Source organism: Dreissena polymorpha, chromosome 7 (genome assembly GCF_020536995.1).
Source record: "Dreissena polymorpha isolate Duluth1 chromosome 7, UMN_Dpol_1.0, whole genome shotgun sequence".
NCBI classification, from domain to species: domain Eukaryota; kingdom Metazoa; phylum Mollusca; class Bivalvia; order Myida; family Dreissenidae; genus Dreissena; species Dreissena polymorpha.
The window spans coordinates 43,900,813-43,915,437 of NC_068361.1; the positions used below are offsets into that span (position 1 = coordinate 43,900,813).

At 35.3% G+C, this 14,625-nt stretch overlaps 1 protein-coding gene across 1 annotated transcript in view; it reads left to right on the plus strand.

The window, feature by feature from the left end:
* The first annotated feature begins 229 nt into the window (after nt 1-229).
* The window catches only part of LOC127837919 (deleted in malignant brain tumors 1 protein-like), an 82,787-nt gene continuing 68,391 nt past the window's right edge, over nt 230-14,625 (plus strand). The window contains exons 1-3 of the mRNA XM_052365373.1: nt 230-598; nt 5,220-5,364; nt 11,932-12,104. Of these exons, the coding sequence (XP_052221333.1) occupies nt 514-598; nt 5,220-5,364; nt 11,932-12,104 (403 nt within the window). The 5' untranslated portion in view covers nt 230-513. The remainder of the gene's footprint in view (nt 599-5,219; nt 5,365-11,931; nt 12,105-14,625) is intronic.

A 14,625-nucleotide genomic window follows, 5' to 3' on the forward strand; every position in this document is an offset into this window, starting at 1 on the left:
TCATATAAAGATATAAATCTGCATTCTAAATGCTATAAACCAACGATAAATTTCGACACTGTAGATATCAAAACCGTAGCTAGATGCGATATTGTACAAACTGTATCGGGAGATAATAGTTAAGATAATACGGAAAACGGAGAGTTGCATAGATATACTGAGCATATCAGATATAGTTCGAACCTTATACCCATGAACACGAGATAACAAGTACCTGTCACCAACGACTGGCAATATCTACTGAACTTGGTGGTCACGGGGTTTGAACTCGTTCACTCCGTTTTTGTTCTATGAAATTCCTTATGTAAAGTCAAAATTAATGACAACAAATAGAACGGAGATCGCGTGTTCGCAGAAAAGACAAAACGATTTAATTTACATGTGAAAACACTGTGTTCACCATTGTAATTTTTCAAGCATTTAGATCTAATTAATATTGTTTAAGGGAGTGTATTTCCGGGCAACATATAGATCTGAACTGGCGGGGGTGTTGACCCAAATCGTTCGTGCATAATGTGGACTTTTACAGAATTTCGTCTATCTTTAGGCGTCTGTTTGTGTTTTCTTGTAAGCTTCACTACAATATCGACATCGACCGGTAAGTAAGAAGTTTGTGTTTTGTATTACCATCTGGAGTTATTCTATACCAACAACATCACAAACAGTATCATCAACATCAGCTGCAACAACATCATCCACGACCTTTTCGTCGTCTTCATAATTGTCGTCATCATCACTCACATCGTCTCACTGCTTCTGCGGTTGTCATTATCGTTCAAGTATTTTGCAAAAAAATTATAACTAACTAATGTTTTTGGTAATAATATAACCCATTCGAATATTTTGACCATATATTAATTCATTTGTTTTATATTTAGCGCCCCGTGAGAGGCTTACTCCCTACTTCCGAAATTGTCGACATGACAGTTTTCTAACTTGTTTACACGTATTATTTTTGTATGCACAATTATATTTTCTCCGCACGCTATTACAAGCATGTAACATACAGAGTATTCCATGCGTATAGTTTTATATATCAAGAAATTTAATTTAAAAATATACACTTGCACATACATACTAAAATACATACTAAATAAGTCTTTACTCAATAAAATATTGAACAGAAGAAAGGTGGTCTAAGTTATGAATTGCATTGTGTACAATAAACACATAATGCAGACTTAACAAAATACTTGCGTGATAAACAGTATGTATATTGTGTGTTATAATGAGTATCATATGTGATATATGTAAAAAATTTAACAATTGATCAGTCTCTTAATTACTCATCTGAATTGTATTGTATGGTCATGTATTTCAAACGTTAGGACCATTCTATTTACAAATCCAAACGTTTAAGGGAACCTGCGTTTCTTCATACTATAAAAGTTTTACCATTACATTTCTAGGCATACAATATATAAATAATTTATTGTTGGGTCAGTAATTCAAAGTACACGACCTGACATGTAGTCTGAATAGCGAACATATTCAACAAATAAAAGAAAACTGTATATTTGGGTCTCAATAACACTAATTACGTAGACTCATAATGTAAATACAGTTTTGTTTCTGAATAAGAATCATGTGACATTGATTCCATTATATTGCGTTACAAACGCGAAACGATTGAATAATTTTGTCTGTTTCTGTTGTTTTTCGTTTACTTGATACACAACACATATCGTATTTTTAAAGTATCAAATGCATTGGCTATATAGCTGTCTGGATGGCCGAGTGGTTAAGACGGTAACATTTTAAACGGATAATTCTGGTTCGAGTACCGGCCGTGCTTAATGTTGTCCTTATTTTCGTCCTTAAATTAAAATCTGTTTAATTTAATGTTGCTCTACAGTTTCGATAATTTCGAACAGAAAATTAATGCATTTACTGACACACTAAAATGCCCTAATCAGGGAATAAGTCCGTTTAAAAATGTTTTTAATAAATGAAGTGTGTTCGAACATAATCTTATAATTAAAGGAGCATGATGATATTTTGATCAGAAACGTAGAGTGAGTTGATTATTGTTTTTGTTGTTAAGCATACGTATTCATTTGTAGCTGAAAAAAGACACTAAAAATATATCGTCTGTACAGAGGACTCGTAAGTAAGAACTCCTTATTCGCGAGGGATGACCTTAAATATACAAACGATCACTTTTAATTTTCTCTAATATAATAACATGAATAATTTACGAACGCATTTCTGACATTCGGGAAACTTGTATTATATAAGTAACAATTACTTAAACTTTAAGAAAATGAGCCGTCATAAATATGTAACATTCACCAAAGAGCAAAACGTAAATATATATTTTACATCAGACATACCTTGATAACAATAATTTTGAGAAATCCTGTAGCCTAGTTACGCGACATTTAGTCAGCGAGCGACGGGAGAGCAATGCGACAACACGTATTGCTATTTACGCTGAAATGAATTCTATTTGTTCAACCATCATGAAACAATATATTTTCGATTCTGATTTCAAACTTATTCTTTTGATGACTATTCTAAGGGAAAATGTATCTTCTTTTTTATTGCGTTATTGTATAAAGCACCAAGGATGGAGAAATAATGCCTTTTGACCGATACCCTTAGATGTATTTAACATGCACAAACGTTCAGACCATTTCTACTTCTAATTTTTTCTAATGGATACAGATACACACGAATATTGTAAAAATAATATACATCATTTTAAAAAAGAATTATAGAAAATTTCATATATATGTTAAAAAATTATTGCAATTGAAGATTGCTATCTCATATGTTAACCATATTAGACGGTTACGTTAACCGTATCTCTCTTTATCATGTTTATCAGTGGTCGTTTGCTCGTGTGTATATGTGCGGTATGTTTGCTCTTAAAAGTGCTTTGCACCTATCATTATTTCGTAATGAAAGTAAGCGCATATGTATCATCGTTTATCGTCTGAATATACATACCATAGATACCCTTAATGTCGGACTAAACATGTCGAACATTATCTTGAAATGAATGTGTCGTGTTATTCAACATTCCTACATGTTAACACTAACTAAAAAAGAGAACGATCAAATTTCACTAAAACTCTGTTCACTCGACAAAGACAGTCTTACTTTTGAAAACATCGAGTTATATATGAAAATTCACAGAAAAATACCCATACCATATTTTTAGTTATAGTGGCTGACATTTAAAAGAATACATGTCGTATCAGACTTTATTGATTTGAAAGGTCTCGAGTTTGTCGAACGAGACTGTTTGAAATGATGACAAGTAGGAGAAACTAAAACACAATCGGAACAAAGCGATGCATTATTTTTCAATTAATAACACATGATATTCATTCATAAGTTAACTAAGAAGTTTTCATCGAATCGTCTTTCATAATAGCATAATCCTATTTAGTAACATTAATAATCTTAAAACGCGGTCTGTCGTGCATTGCATCTTATCAATTTCTCGTTTAAAATACGATTCACGTTACTGATCTAATTCGTTTTTGAAAAGTGGATGTTGTATTGTCGCCTACGACGGGGTATGACTAAGCATGCTTCGCCGTTTAACTTCTCTTTCGACGATCGGAAACCAGTCGCGCTCACATTGATACGGGAGGCGGAAAACTACAACGGGCGAGGCATGGTATGGTATTGCGCAAGGGGGGGGGGGTTAGAGGGTTAGGGTAAGGGTTAGTGTTAGGGGTCGGGTTAGGGTTTGGGTTAGCCTAAACCCAACCCTAACCCGACCCCAAACTCTTACCCTAACCCTTTTTGGGGGTTATCACCCCTGACCATGCCTCGCCCGTTGTAGTTTTCCGCATCCCCATTGATACACCTGTCGATAATACCCGAAAGGGGAGTTAGACAGTATAATTATATAGATAGATATTGAAAATACTTGGTGTGTTGTAGCCTACATTTGATAACTGTAGGGTTTTAAAATTTCCCGCCATGTGTCACTAGAAATGGCAATACGACTTGATATGTTTCCTATTTCGGTAATGTTTAAATTTACAATACAATTTCTTTGCTAACACTTATTACAGTAATTAAAACAAATCAATGTTTTACCCATTGATCTATAGGGCCCTCGTTTACCTGATCATGACGTTTCACAAAGTTTGAATAAAATGTTGAGGTGTGGTTTGCTCCAGTTATCGCTATAGGTAGTCCAGAGCCTTTGATGAGTTTTGCTATGGCGGCTCTGCAACCCTTTGGGTTATAAAACTGAGAGTTGAATTATTTCATCTACAATTATAGGTAATAATTGTCTAGTTATTTCAGAAGTTTGTGTCCCAATCAGGGGACTTAATAAATGTTCACGCACAGGACATCGCGGTGGTGAAGTGGATGAGGTGTGGATAGAAACTTTAAACTGTTTATCTTTAAACTGAATAATAAAACGTAGTGCTTTTTTATGGGTTTGAGTTTACACTTCGTCTTAACAATTAATGCCTATTCAGGGCCCTCAATCTATCAAATCTGCCGCCGAATTTCAGTGGCAGTCCCCCACCTGAAAAGTATACTTTTTTCCCTTTTTTGGGGGGAAAATTCCCCCTAAAAAAAAATATATATTTTTTTTTAGTAGAAAGATGTGTCTTATCTCATGATTATTATATCTCAATTCTATTTCAATTTAATCTTTTCAAACATACTTAATTATGAAAAATGCAATGAATTTAGTGCAAACATGTACACATGTAATAATGAGAGAGTAAGTAAAAAAAATCCCCCAAAAAGGGAAACGCCGCGAAAATTCCCCCTCCTAAGGGCTGCGGACCCCTTCCCCCAAAGTAGTGTGAGGGCGCTGCTACTTCCATAAGCAAAGCAGTTTCACAATGTATACCTTACCGTATTTTAACTTCAGCGTACAGTTAATATAATATTGAAAGTCGCACCAGTCAAAAATCATAAAAAGCGACATTTAAAGTTATGGTAGCCAGAACTAACCTAACCGGATATATATGTATGTATGTATGTATGTATGTATGTATGTATGTATGTATGTAAGCATATTATGATTTTCAATAGCAACATGCTTAATCCTTGGTTAAGAAGAAAACAACTTACAAATGACACAAAAATGCAAATGAGTTTTATGTTTATTTTTGGCCTGCATTTGGTGAAATAATGATCACGTCGAAACATTTTTAAGAGAAAAACAGATTTAAGAGTTAAAATAAATTTGCAGAATAAAATCCATCATGGATATACTTTTTCTTTTGTTTCAGCCCAGACTATTCGGCTTGTAAATGGTGCCAGATCAAGTCAGGGACGTCTTGAGGTTTTTCACAACAACACGTGGGGTACTGTCTGTGATGATAACTTTGACAGTAATGCAGCAGCAGTGGTTTGTCGCATGCTAGGATACACAGGGTTTGTTCCATTATTATGGAGTTTATATATTTGTTTTGATCACCTGAGCCGGTGATTTTATTCACCCAATTGGGTACAGGTACGGTACCCATACCATTGGGAAATTTTTGCATCGCGTCAAGAATGGCGTCTTTCTGGGCTGATGAGAGTCCAGGCACCCCCAGACTGCATAGCCTTATCACTAGACTACTGTCATCTTTGACAATTTTTGTTGCAGTGTACTGAGGGGAATAAGTGGACCTCGCTTACATGAATGATCTACCAGATAGCATCAAAAGTAGGGCCTGCCTCTTTGCTCATGATACTGTCGTTTATCTTACCATCAAATCCTTATCTTCCGCAGAAAGTTTACAGCTGGATCTTCACCTTTTAGAGTTATGGGAGCGGGAATGGTCTATGGAATTCAACCCCGACAAGTGTGAGATCCTAAGAATGCATAAAAAATGACAGCCTGTCATATTCCCCTATAGGTAACCTAACATAGAACTCAGGTCAACTGAACAGTCCAAATATTTATGAGTCACCTTTAAGGTCAAAATCTCAATTGGGCCCCTCATATAAACAACATTTCCTCAAAGGCCAAAATACTCTCCGTTTCATTAAAAGGAATGTCAAAACTGACAATAAAAAGGTCAAAGAAGCTGCTTACAAAACAATTGTCCGCCCCCAAGTTGAATACTGTTCCACAGTCTGGGACCCCTGGCAGAAATACCTTTTATACAAAATTGAAATGATCCAGAGATCTGCAGTCTGTTTACATATAACGACTACAGTTACACCAGTAGGGTCTCCGATATGATTTCAGTCCTAAATTGGAAAACCCTAGAAGACGCTAGGCCACTCTTGTAATGTTTTATAAAATCAGAAATGAGTTAGTTACAGTGGATCATCACCATTTTATTCCCACCAGAAACCTAAATGACCTAATCCCACATTCCAGAACAAATTACCACCTAAACTCCTTCTTTCCCAGGGCTATCAGGCTATTGAACTGTCTACCTACCTATATACAGTCGAGCCCGAACCTACTGACCTATGTCAGTCGATTGGATTCTCATTTACTCTAGACCCCTTACTTCTGTTTTTAACCTTAGTTCTCCTGAAGATCTTTTACCATTCTTTGCAGATTATAAAAAAACAAACTAAGACGATGTTTTCCAGATATATGGCTGACTGTGACAGACTGAGATCTTGACAGGGACTGACTATGGCTGACTGTGACAGACTGAGATCTTGACAGGGACTGACTATGGCTGACTGTGACAGACTGAGATCTTGACAGGGACTGACTATGGCTGACTGTGACAGACTGAGATCATCTTGACAGGGACTGACTATGGCTGACTGTGACAGACTGAGATCATCTTGACAGGGACTGACTGTGGCCGGCTGTGACAGACTGAGATCATTTTGACAGGGACTGGCTGTGACAGTATCAGACTGTACAACAGTAACTGACTGCTGCAGTGGACTTACCACCTAGTCACTACACATAGGTTTTTTAAAGAAAGATGTTAGAAGAGAGTTATTCACTCTTTTCCAATTGTGCGACATTTTGGTGACAGTTAACGTAAAGCGAGTTGACAGTTATAATAAATCGGCAGAGGGATTTAATAACTGTCGTAAAATTTATACAGTACAATACGGCATGTACAGTATGTGAACCATAATTGGAGGGTACCAAACGGTGTTTTGTATGATTTCGAGCGAATTTGTTCTGTTGTAAAATTCAATTTTCTTGAACTATATAATAGAGAGGATAAAGCTTTTGCTGGGGGAATTTTTCGTGCCGGAAAGGGGAAAAATCCAGCCTAGTTTGGTGGGGGGAGACGCCGATATTCGGCGTCAGTTATATTTGGTAAAAAAACCCTGCATGCTGTTATTTCATTTTTGCAAAAGGTGAAAGTGAATAACTGGCATCAGAGTTGAGGTGGTCTCAACACTTAGAACTGACATATCCACTATTTTAACCAAATAAAACACATCTATAAAGACACATTTTGAACATGATGCAAACTCTTAAGTATAAATATTAAACATTTAATATCAATTAATATTGTCTTATTTTGTAAATATTAACCCCTAAACATGTAATGTGTAATTGCTTGGTTAATGATTTTGTTTCCTACCTTGCCTTTATTTCCGAACATTCTTAATTTATATTTAAGTAACAGAATTCAGCGATTTTTTTCCTTCTTTATAAAGTACTGAAAAACGGCACTTTCCCAATGGGGCAAAAACAACTAAAAATTTCCCAATTGCTGTCCTTAAAAATCCCACTCCCCCCAAACAAGTTTTTTTTTTTAATAAAATGGAACTAAAGAAGTTAATTTCCCTATGCAGCTCTATGGCTTGAACATAAGTAAATATAATATTTACAACTTGACAACACTTAGTTATCATTTGTAAAATTATTTTTTAGCAACAAATAAAATACACCAATTTCCCACTCTTAATACTTCACGACACAAATGTTTCCATTTTCAGTTTTTTTCGCGCTATTTTTTCTCAAAATGGGACTGGTATCAGTATTTTTTCCAATAGGGCAAAAACAGGGGGTAATCACATGACAAACAAGATGGCGACGTCCATGCCGAGGCCGGTATTTTTTGTCGTTATATACCCTTTATTACTTTTATTATTTTTTATATTCCGTTCACTTTCCAGCCATATTAGGAAAAAAGTAACTGGCTTCTATTTCATAGTCATATTAGCTCTATATCTCGACTTTATCAGATGCTAAATTTCTTAGCGGGATGACCTAATTAGGGCTCCACTCAGAAAATGTGCGGGGAGTAAAGAAGATATATAAAGCGAATTTAGATACGAAATAAGCGCTGATCACCATTTTACTGATATGCCTGGAAAGTGAGCGTCATTTAAAAAATAAACAGAAGTAATAAAGGGTATAGAATGGCGAAAAATAACTGTCTCGGTATGGACGCCGTCGCCATGGAAGTTCCATTAATTTTGTTAAAAAACCACATAGCCAACTGTGGTTTATCAAACCGTGCTGTTATTAACTGCTTTGATGGTACATGTTCATAAGGATTTAATTGATTGTTACTCAAGAAGTGGTTAATTAACACTGGAATATAAATGTTCAAACTTTAAGGGTATTCCATTAAATGTAGACAATAACATTTGTCAAAAAAATTTATTCAATGTGTAACCATCATGTTCGTTTTTTTCCAGACATATAGGTTCTAGTTTTGTATTTATATTATGTGCATTGGATTCACTGTTGTTTGTTTGTAGATTTATTTGTTTTAGTTATAACTTTACTTTTGCGATACTTCAATGTTTAATTTTGGGTAGCTTTAAAGTACAAAATATGGCTGTGAAAATGTTTGAGCAACCAACTACCTTCAGTAAATACAGAGTACAATAATTGAAGTCTATACTTAGTTCATTATCGGTTAAAACATTTGCATGAAAATACAAGTTTCAAAATGCACTATTTTCACATCAATGTCTTAAAAAGACATCAATTATAGCAGCAAATTTAATGTGGCTAATTATTGTGAATAAAAGCGTGCTTATATGACTACCATCCCTTTTTGACAACCAGTGGGCAGAGTCTAACCTTAGAATGCAGGTGCGAGTGACATCAGTTGTAGACTCTTCTATTGTAAAAGTTAAAATGTATTACCACTTTATTAAGGCCACATTTATGACACAATCTTGATCTAACTTGGACAGAGTGTTTATCTTTGTTTATATTAGGGCCATTTCTATGTCCCCCACCACTATAGTTTGTTTTTGCCCTGTCTGTTGGTTGGTTGGTCTGTTGGTTTGCGCCAACTTTAACATTTTGCAATAACTTTTGCTATATTGAATATAGCAACTTGATATTTGGCATGCATGTGTATCTCATGGAGCTGTACATTTTGAATGGTGAAAGGTCAAGGTCATCCTTCAAGGTCAAAGGTCAAATATATAGCTTCAAAGCGGCGCAAAAAAGGACATAGTGTTTCTGACAAACACATATTTTGTTTGAATCTGGGGTGAAAAGTTAGGTCACCAGGTCAAGTATTTGCCAATTAATGTACCTTGAACTGGAGTGAGCACTTCAATGCTATTATGGCCCTCTTGTTTCATATTTTATTATCTGTTATTTACTAAGTTCATTATCCTTAACAAAAGGCCAGTATTTTCAGGGATGGTAATTATGCAGTTAAGAGCACTATCTGTTGGTTATTGTCTACATTACTTTTCAAGTAAATTTTTTATGTGAATCATCCAGTATTGGCATGCAGGATACTTGGTGTTTGGAATTGCTTTGAGTTCTGGTAGATAAATACTATTTTTAATCACATTTACAAAAAAATAAGGCAATGTGGAAAGCCGGCATGATTTGGTTACTGCACAATCATTTCTATATTGGTTGACATGATATTTCTTTTTTTTAACAAATGACAATTTTGTTGATATCTTATTTCTTAAAAAAATGACTGTGTCTGTAGGGCAGTAATTTTTATGCCCCCCTTCGAAGAAGAGGGGGTATATTGCTTTGCTCATGTCGGTCTGTCTGTCGGTCGGTCGGTCTGTCCGTCCACCAGGTGGTTGTCAGACGATAACTCAAGAACGCTTAGGCCTAGGATCATGAAACTTCATAGGTACATTGATCATGACTCACAGATGACCCCTATTGATTTTGAGGTCACTAGATCAAAGGTCAAGGTCACTGTGACCCGAAATAGTAAAATGGTTTCCGGATGATATTTCAAGAACGCTTTTTTCTAGGATCATGAAACTTCATATGTAGATTGATCATGACAAGCAGATGACCCCTATTGATTTTCAGGTCACTAGGTCAAAGGTCAAGGTCACGGTGACCCGAAATAGTAAAATGGTTTCCGGATGATAATTCAAGAACCCTTATGCCTAGGATCATGAAACTTGATAGGTACATTGATCATGACTGGCAGATGACCCCTATTGATTTTCAGGTCACTAGCTCAAAGGTCAAGGTCACAGTGACCCGAAATAGTTAAATGGTTTCTTGATGATAACTCAGGAAAGCTTATGGCTAGGATCATGAAACTTCATAGGTACAATGATCATGACTGGCAGGTGACCTCTATTGATTTTCAGGTCACTAGGTCAAAGGTCAAGGTCACAGTGACAAAAAACATATTTACAAAATGGCTGTCACTACAACTTAGAGCCCATATGGGGGGCATGCATGTTTTACAAACAGCCCTTTTTTATAAGATTTTTCAGCAGTGTATCCAGTGTAGTAGTAATTAAAGTAGGTGTGCTTTGTTTAGCTCATGCCAATTAACTAGTCCTTGTTATGAGAAAACAACATATTAAACACAAAATGTTTTTTTACTTTTCTTTTAAAAAAGCACAAATACTCTTTTAATATGTTGTTGTTCACAAATTGTCGTTTATTATTTTCCCTCAATAAAGTAAGAGGGATATAAAATTTTCACAGTCCTTCATTCTGTCCATCAGTCCATCCATCTGTCACAAAATTTATTTTTGGCGGAGGATATCAATTAAAAAAATTAGCTTGTTTTGATCAGTGTTTTGGCTGATGAAAATACAGCCCTTGAAAAACAATACACAAACTGGGAATGGACAGCTTTACTACATTATCTTATTACAGACAATGTCACGTATCGCTTAATACACAGTGATGCATTCTTAGTAGTAAATTTGATTGCAAATATAAGTCAAGAAGTGTTTGTGGATTACAATAGTTAAGAATGCCATTGACTAAGCTAATTTGGTATTGAAAAACATTCAACGTTTGGAATTAAATGGTTTGTCTGGATCTAAAATTGATTGGTCTTCCCTAAATATCAATGCAAATTAGTGTCCCAATTATAATAAAAGCCAATAATAATAATGATTTTGCAGCATTTATGTTGAAGGTCAAATGAAAAACATGACCACCAATAGGTGGGGAGGGAGCTGGGCAATTTAACTTATAGGGCTGTAATAAAACCTTGTAAAGACTAGCTGTCATATTTATCGTAATCTTCATGAAACTTGCTCTGAAAGTGATTTTTAATTGATATCTTGGTCAAATTCGACATTGGTTTTGATCTTATGAAACACATGGCCACCAGTTGGTGGGGCAGTTTACCTTAAATGCCTTCAGGGAAATCTTGAAAGCTCTTTAAAAGTCACAATGTTTACCACATTAGAATAACAATTGATAAGATCATTTGTTTTAATGACATTATTAACATATAAGCATAGTTAAAAATAGGTTTTTGGTGAAAAGCAAGATAAGAAGCCATATTTCTTACAAGAACATTACAAAACCTATCTACTGTAGGCCTCAGGTGAGCAAACTAGTACCTTTGGCCTTCTTGTTCAATAATAAGAAATTCATTTCATCTCTAAATTCTGAGCTCTGTGAGTTAAACCTTAGCAAATATAATGTAAAAACAAACACACATTTATGCACAATTTAATAGTATTTGTAATCAAAACAAAAACATCTTATTTGTAGTAAAAATGTAAATAAGTTTTTCTCAAATCCAAAGGCCCTGGACCAATTAAAGAAAAGGTAAATAAATCAATGAGCTATGTAATTATTCTTGGCAGGAACCTGTTTGCAGCCAGGGATGCGGCCACCTATGGACAGGGTGTGGGCCAGATATGGTTGGATGACGTGACGTGCAATGGTACTGAGTCAAGTTTGTTTAACTGCCGGGCCAATGCTTGGGGCATAACCAACTGTCAACATAACGAAGATGTCGGAGTGGATTGTAACCCTAGTGAGCATACTGCAGTATACTATTTTGCAGTAATATTTTCTGTAACCAGCATCAAAATAATGAAAAAAACACTAAAATTAAACTAAATTATTTGACAAAGGATTGAACAATCAAAATTCATGTAAAGTTAACCAATGTTTAGAGCACATAGTGCTTTTAGGATATTTTTTTTATATTATATTTATTATATTATTATGTATTAGGGCTTTTCAGTCTAAATATTATTTTTTCAATCACTTCATTTTTTAAGCTGTTAAGAGCCTGAAGATTGTTACATACAAACAGTATGTTTCATTAGTGAACTCTATAATGATCTATAAATTGATAAAAAAAGGTAACCACTGAATGCTTTTTGTCCCCTACCGGTTTCACCGGAGGGCACTTATGGTTTGCGCTCTGTCAGTCTCTCTGTCAGTCTGTCTGTCCGTCACATTTTTCTGGATCCTGCGATAACTTTAAAAGTTCTTCATATTTTTTCATGAAACTTGAAACATGGACAGACGGCAATATGGACATTATGCACGTCATTTCATTTTGTTCATACGTCAAAAATTCTGGTTGTTATGGCAAAAAATAGACTAGAAATGCTGCTGAAATGGTAGTTTTTTGGATCCTGCGATAACTTTAAAAATTCTTCATATTTTTAGCTCACCTGAGCACAATGTGTCAACATTTTTCCTTGTGAACACTCTAGAGGCCACATTTATTGTCCGATCTTCATGAAACTTGGTCAGAAAATTTGTCCCATTGGTACCTCGACTGAGTTCAAAACTGGGTCATGCTGGGTCAAAAACTAGGTCACTAGATCAAAAAAAAGAAAATCCTTGTGAACACTGTAGAAGTCACATTTGATGCCCAATCTTCATGTAACTTTGTCAAAATGTTTGTCTAATGATATGTTGGTTGACTTTAAAAATGGTTCCGGTCCATTGAAAAACATGGCCACCAGGGGGCGTGGCAGTATTGCTTATATGGCTATAGAGAAACCTTGTGAACACTCTAGAAGTCAAAACTTTTGCCCAATCATCATGAAACTTGGTGAAAACATTGGTTTCATTGAAATCTCGGACGAGGTAAAAAATGGTCGAGATCGGTGAAATAACATGGCCACCAGGGGGCGGGGCAGTTTTCTCTATATTTCTTTATATGGCTATAGTAAAACCTTGTTAACACTCTAGAGACCACATTTATTTTCCGATCTTCATTAAACTTGCTTAGAAGAAATTTGACCCAATGATATCTTGGATGAGTTCAAAAATGGTAACCTTTGCTTGAAAGACATGGCTGCCAAGGGACGGGGCATTTTTCCTTATATGGCTATATATATGGCTATAGTAAAACCATGTTAACACTCTAGAGGCCACATTTATTGTCAAATCTTCATGAAATTTTGTCAGAAGATTGGTCTCAATGATATCTTGGATGAGTTTGAAAATAATTATGTTTGCTTGAAAAACATGGCTTCCAAGGGGCGGGGCATTTTTCCTTACATGGCTATAGTAAAATCTTGTTAACACTCTAGAGGCCACATTTACTGTCTGATCTTCATGAAACTTGGTCAGAAGATTCATCCCGATTATATCTTGGACAAGTTCAAAAATGATGCCGGTTGGTCGAAAACATGGTTACCAGGGGGCGGGGCATTTTTCCTTATATGGCTATTGTCAAACCTTGTGAACACTCTAGAGGCCACATTTATTTTTTCGATCATCATGAAACTTGGTCAGAAGATTTGTCCCAATAATATCTTGTTATCTCAGGTGAGCGACTTTGGGCCTTTCAGGCCCTCTTGCTTCATGAAACATGAAACATGGATAGATTGCAATATGGACATTATGCAGGTCATTTCATTTTGTTCCTTTGTCAAAAATTCTCGTTGCTATGGCAACAAATACAATAAAAAATAAAAAATTATGACAATGGTGGAGCCGGTAGGGGACCATATTTCTTGGCAATCTCTTGTTGTAAGTATTTATTATGTAAACATTATCCATGTTGGTTGAACCTCACATTTCAATTCAATTAGTTCCCAGCCTCACACACTGTTTATACAATCCAATATAATGAAAACCAGTCGATTACAGCGCCACCAAACACAGTTACTTCCCTTAGCTGTTATTAATGACTTATTTGAATTCTGAGTACCATAATTACTTTAAGTTTGAGGACACTTATAATTTTTTATTTCTTTTAGTGTCCAAAAATTTGGATACACACAACCACAAATATTTCCCAAAATCATTATGTCCAAAAAATAAAGAGCCAGCCTGAAAACATATTCCCGCTAGATTTATGTTTTGACATTCCTGTGTATTACAATATTCCCTTGCTGATGACATGATAGCATTTTATTTTAAATGCCAAGTTGTAGAGTAGTAATAACTTAATCTACTTTACTGAAAGACAAATCAAGTTTCACAGATAAAGAAATAAAAAGCCTTTACGTAATTATATGATCATGTTTTGATGTGACTCTATATGATCAAACAGATTGTATTGCTTTGCAAGCGATTGGTATATT